The sequence below is a fragment of the Aptenodytes forsteri genome, unplaced genomic scaffold (assembly GCF_000699145.1).
Source record: "Aptenodytes forsteri isolate BGI_AS27 unplaced genomic scaffold, ASM69914v1 Scaffold354, whole genome shotgun sequence".
Classification (NCBI taxonomy): domain Eukaryota; kingdom Metazoa; phylum Chordata; class Aves; order Sphenisciformes; family Spheniscidae; genus Aptenodytes; species Aptenodytes forsteri.
Window position 1 is genome coordinate 707631 of NW_008795043.1, and position 5920 is coordinate 713550.

The following is a 5920-nucleotide window of genomic DNA, read 5'->3' on the forward strand; positions in this document are numbered from 1 at the left end:
GAGGTGGGTGTTGGTCTCTTCTCCCAAGTAACTAGCGATAGGACGAGAGGAAATGGCCTCAAGTTGCGCCAGGGGAGGTTTAGATTGGATGTAAGGAAAAATTTCTTTACTGAAAGAGTGGTTAAACATTGGAACAGGCTGCCCAGGGAAGTGGTGGAGTCCCCATCCCTGGAGGTATTTAAAAGACATGTAGATGAGGCGCTTAGGGACATGGTTTAGTGGTGGACTTGGCAGTGTTAGGTTAACGGTTGGACTCGATGATCTTAAAGGTCTTTTCCAGCCTAAACGATTCTATGATTCTATGAATTTAACTGGCTTTATCTCCAATGACATTACAAAGGCCATTGCAAGAAAGTTTGCCGTCCACATACAACTTAAAGTAACTTCTTCTCACCATCATCTAAGAAGGTTTATGTTGCTAGAGAAGGCCAACTGAGAACACAGCTCCTGTGCCTTCCCTGGAGAGCCCCACCATCTTGTAAATGGGCAGTAAATAACAAAATACCTTCTGGGCCACAGAAAGTGGGATTCACCTAACCTACACTTAGGTATCTACAATGTAAATGTATACATGCAATGTCAACAAGGCTACTGCAAGCACTTCACTCTTTTATCTTGATATTTTGGCTCTGTGAGTACCTTTTTCTGTTCTGCTGATTTCTGATTGTTTTGAGAACCTGCACTGTTTTCAAAGATTTTGATTTCATTGTAACTCTCAGTTCTTTTTTATCATAGGGAGGAGAATTTAAGTTGTCCAAAAAATAAGAGATATTTCTTTTTGGTTCATATGTTTGCAAAAATACAGAACTGGTATTTGTTCTACACTGGCCATCATGTCTTTACTTCTATTGCTGAGTCTAATACTATCCTGCCTTCCAATAATTTGATTAAAAGAAAAAAAGATATGTTACATGACATGACCCTACAACTAGCTGCCAAAGCTAACCAGCAAAGAAGTTGCCAGACTCACTGAGAAGTTGAAACTCCGGCTTCCCAATCTAACATAATGAAAAATCCAGCCATCCTGGGCTTGCAAGCTGGTACTTTCCCTGCCTGACTGGAGGACTGCAGGTTAACAGAAGAGAAAAAGAAGCAGGGGATGAAAAGAAAAAGCTTCCCCAGATGAGAAAATGTTCATTAGCAGGGATGTTGGAGACATCACTGGATACTCAGGGAAGTTCAGTGTATGAGCCAATTTATCCAAAAGTATTCATTGGCCCTGCACCCCAGCAACACAAATTCAACTGCTGATACTGATTCCAGCATTTCCATTCCAGCCCATGCCTTACTCCTAGAGCTGAGAAGGTTTCCCGTAGGAAAAAAAAAAAAGTGTCTTTGACTCAATAAGGAGGTTCATCACTCTGGAATGGTTAAAAATTAATGAGAGACAAGAGAGGGAAACATAAAGCTGAGATTAGTTCCTTGTTTGTTTTCTAGATCCCCACTCTGAAGTTACAGAAACGCATATGGTGTCCGCTTTCTCCCACAGGCAGAGTTAATTGTTCGTGTGAATTGTTTTCACTGCTTCCTGCTGGAATATCACAGAACCACTGATCCGGTGCCACTGCCTCTGGCCTCCTCCTCCCCAGGCAGCCAAAAGGAAGCAACAAAAAAATCAGCAAAGATGCTGAGCAGGGCCTTTTCCCGGCCAGGATCCCCCTTCTCCAGTGGCAGGACCGTTGGGGCTGGAGGTCAGAATGATTGACAGAGCGGAAACAGCAAAAGTTGTGTGAAAGTGGAAGACAAAGAAAACAAACCTTGTCAATAAGAGGGACTCAAACGGAGCAAGATTCAGCTCTGTGGATATGACTACAAACTGTAAAACATATTTACCATTTTGTCGTCAGCCAGTTCAGGGCCTCCTCCCCCCACCTAGCTCCTCTTCACTGCTTCTCCTTCAGTTCCTTTTTCGGTTCTGATGTCTCTGCCACTGCTCCACCCTAAAGCCGTAACTTTCCACATATCCTGAAAGCCTCACCATGCAGCCAGCATGGTTAATAAAGAGGGTTGATCATGCCGTTTATTCACAGCTCTTTACTGGATATGGTACCTGGCAATGGCCCATTGCTCTTGCTGTGGTTGCTGCCACTCTTATGAGGAAATCCAGTCAACACCTCAAGCTTAGAAAGTCCTGTCTCACTAGGAGTGGCAAAGTATCCATGAGCTATCCATTCTTGAGACCAGGACCCTAACCACACAGCCCTTTGTCCCTGTTGTCTTCTTTCTGCTAGGTTCCTGCTGCCTATGAGATACAAGGATACAAAAAGACATCTTCGTCCTCATTGTCTCCCATGGGGTGCCATGAGTAACTGAGGATCTTTACAATTTTACTGGAGGGGGAGCATCAGAGGATTTCAACTGAAAGCAACACTTCCTCCTTCACCTGCACAAGGTGGCTATTATAAAAGCAGTGTATTCCATTCTTCAGTAATTGAAGCCTGGAACTGGCTGTGTTTATAGTATAGAATATACTGCTGGTATAGACAGCTCTCCCAGGTGGCATCATCACTGGCTCTTCAATGAGACTGTGAGCAGCTTATCCTCCTACTCTGCAAGTGCTCACAGAATACCCATGAATATTGCTATCTGCAGAGGTAAGACACCTCTGGCTAGTCCCTTTGGAGGAACAAGGCATGCAACAAAAATTCATGTCTGAGAGTGGAACAACAGCAGAACTAGGGGTCTGCTTCTGCTGGAAACTCTCACCCTCTCTGTATGCTGACACCTCCTAAAGATACACTGGGCAGCTGGAGCTGTGTCTGCACAAGGAGCATGGAGTCCGGGGGATGATGGGACTGCGTACAGTTTTGCTCCTGTTCTCCTGTCCCCAACACAAGAAGGACATGAATGAACTGGAGTGAGGTCAGCAAAGGCCACATGAGATGGTCAGCAGCTGGAGCACTTGCCCCATGAGGAGGGTTTCCACCCTTTACATAGTCACCTACATTTAATGCATGTTCCAGAGCAAAATGCAATGGCTTCCAATGCAGGCACTTTCCTCAACCTCAGTGAGACAGTGAGGAGAGAAGGAAAGCGAGGGAGCGGAAGCAAGTGAGGACTTCCACAGGGCAAAGGACCCTGAGACCCCTCCACCTCCATTTTGCCTCAGCCCCTTCAGAGGTTTCTTTCTTCCCCTCCCAGTCTACCACTCCTCTTCCCACCTTGCTCTCTCCAACACCCTCCTTTGCAGCATTGCCAGGACCCTCCTCAAAACCACAGCACCCCCTCAGGGAGTGGTCCCAGCTCTGCCTGCTTCCCTTCCCTCACATCCACAAGTTTTCACAGCCCTGTAAGCCCCCCAGCCAGCGTGCACCGGTGACACCCCTTCCGCCTAGCAAGGGTGGCCCCACCATCAAGGGACAGGCAGTCAACAGGAGCAGTACATAGCAACAACCAGCACTCCCCGTGGAGTTTGTTGACACTCCCCAAGGACTCCCACCCATTCTCTTGGCTCATAAATTCCCCCATGCCACCACCTCCATGCAGTGAGGCGCTGAGCAGGTCCCCTGCGATGCAGCTGCTCATCCCGGCTGTCCTCTGCCTGCTGGGCTCCTGCTGCCTCCAGGGCACAGAGGCACGGGAATATGAGTCCATCCTCACAGTGCCCAATGGAGGCCCCTGGGGCTCTTGGGGGCACCAACACTTTTGCCCCAGCGGCTACGCTAAGGGATTTGAAGTGAAGGTAAGGTTTCACTCCTTCTTTGGGGTGGGAAAAAACCCTGCTGTGAAATGATGTTATTTTGTTCCAGTCTCAGCAGGGGCGGCCACAACACTTTGTCCCATCGCAGCAGTTTGCATTGTATCTGCATTGCTCATACAGGCTTATCAGCAAGAAATCTCTAGCATAGAGTAGCTCTCCAGGCTTTCTGCCAGTGAGTGATTTCTTAGCAGAGGAGTTCATGGGATAAGAAAAGACCTGGAGTTGGTACTGCAGAGCCCATTCCCAAGGGGCTGGGACAACTCCCACCTGCCAGCACTTCAGCTCTGGGTGTCACAGCACATGGCAAGAGGGTGGGCATGACCAGGACAGCAGCCACCAAGTGTTCCTGTATCTAGAGCCTCTGCTCTGCAGTTTGGAGAAAAAGCAGAAGTGGGCAACAGTGAAAAGGAGTCCATGAGAAACGTCACGGAGCTGCCTCACAGCCCTGCTCAGCAGCACTACCTGTGTCTGGCTCTGTCCCCAGAACCTCTTACCACCCCTATTCATGAGGGCTCACCTCATCTCTTCTTTTAAATGGGGGAGGATGCTGACCACTCCTGTTTTCATCCCCTCTTCTAAGGTGGAGCCCTACCAGGGATTTTGGCTGTTTGGTGATGACACGGCTCTGAACGGTATCCGTTTGCTCTGCACGGATGGCACAGTCATCGAGTCCTCCGTGGGGTGGTGAGTGGTCTTTGCTTTCTCATCCTCCTTCAGGGCAGCAGCTTCTCGAGACCATGAAGGAAAACCAGTGCGATGGTTTCTCCATAGGCACCCACACCCCCTGTGAAGATGGCTCCCCACCCCGTTTGAGGAGGTGGCTGAGGTCCCCCGGCCACAAAGTGTGAAGGTCTTCGGGTAGATATCTGGTCCCAGGGAAGGGAACAGTACTTTGAAAGCTGAAGGACAGTTCAAAAAATGCAGATCTTAAACCTGTACTTTCTCCTTTTCCTCAAATACTTACTTTGAAAAGGACATAGATATTAAGTGACAGCGACAAAGCACGCAGCTGCAATTCCCAAGGGGTCCTGCCCGTAATAGGGCAGCCCAGGGTTGATGGTGGCCAGGCATCTAGAGGGTGATGGTGAAGCAGGGTGAAACAGGTGCTCATAGAAACCCACCATCCCTGTGTAGGCCCCCTGCCCCAGGACTACCAGGATCCCAGGCGAGTTGCGGTGTTGACTGCAGCACAGCAGAGGCTGAACACATCTTGGTGAGTTGTTTTCTTTGGCAGGTGGGGAAATTGGACCGAGGCCCAGCTCTGCCCCAGCAACAAGCTGGTTTCCTTCTCGCTGCGTGTGGAAGAGAAGCGGCACCTGCGTGACGACACAGCAGCCAACAATGTGAGGTTTGCCTGCTCGGACGGGATGAAGCTGGAGGGCTGGGGACTTTCGGGGGGTCACTTCGGCCCATGGAGCAGCAGCTGCACCTCCGGGGCCATATGTGGGCTCCAGACGAAAGTGGAGAAACCCCAGGGAAAGGGGGATGACACAGCTCTCAATGACATGAGAGTTTTCTGCTGTGAATGAGCCTGACCCCCCACCCCATGCCAGCATCTACAAAGTGGTTCACCATTAAACCTTGAATCTGTCCTTGCACAAGGAGCAGTGTGCATTTTTCTCCGTCATGTTTTGTCAAGGGTAGTCAGATCCTGTGGATATAGCACCCAGGGTGTTTCCTCCTGCCCCCATCCAGTGGATGCGAGGTTGCTGCAGCTCCTTGCTCCCAGGTCCAGCCTGCAGTGAGGCTGAGGACGGGTCACCAGGAGGTGCACGCGTGCACAGACACACACATGGCTAGCCACAGATGAACACAGAGAGCAGTGCCTTTACTGGCACCCATGTAGACTCAGACACACACAGCACTCACACACACGTGAGCAGCACAGGCGGCAGGTACTGTTTCTCTCCAGCTGATCAAGATTGATGTCCACTAGTGAAATATGTACTCACACATGGAAAATGGGTCTCTCCAGTAGCTGGCATCAGCTACTCATTCTGCCCCAGAGCTGGCCTCAGGCCCCAGTTTCCCCAGGTGCTGGCACTGGCACCCTCCAGCCTCTGAGGTTCGTGGTCCCGCTCCAGTTGCCGGCACTCGGCTCTCATGCTGCTGCCCACTAGTCTGGCTTGAAGGTTGCTGGTGGTCTCTTATGTGGGCTCAGAATAGAGGGTGTGCCCACACAGAAGGTGGATAGAAAGAATGTAAGGGTAATTAGTAGTA

The 5920-nt window shown here is 49.9% G+C and overlaps 1 protein-coding gene across 1 annotated transcript; it reads left to right on the forward strand.

Moving 5' to 3' along the window:
• Positions 1-3511: 3511 nt before the first annotated feature.
• LOC103897013 (vitelline membrane outer layer protein 1) lies at positions 3512-5229 on the forward strand. The gene is made up of 3 exons (XM_009276962.1): positions 3512-3682; positions 4281-4384; positions 4935-5229. The coding sequence occupies exons 1-3, from the start codon at positions 3512-3514 to the stop codon at positions 5227-5229; spliced, it is 570 nt and encodes a 189-aa protein (XP_009275237.1).
• The last annotated feature ends 691 nt before the right edge of the window (positions 5230-5920 follow it).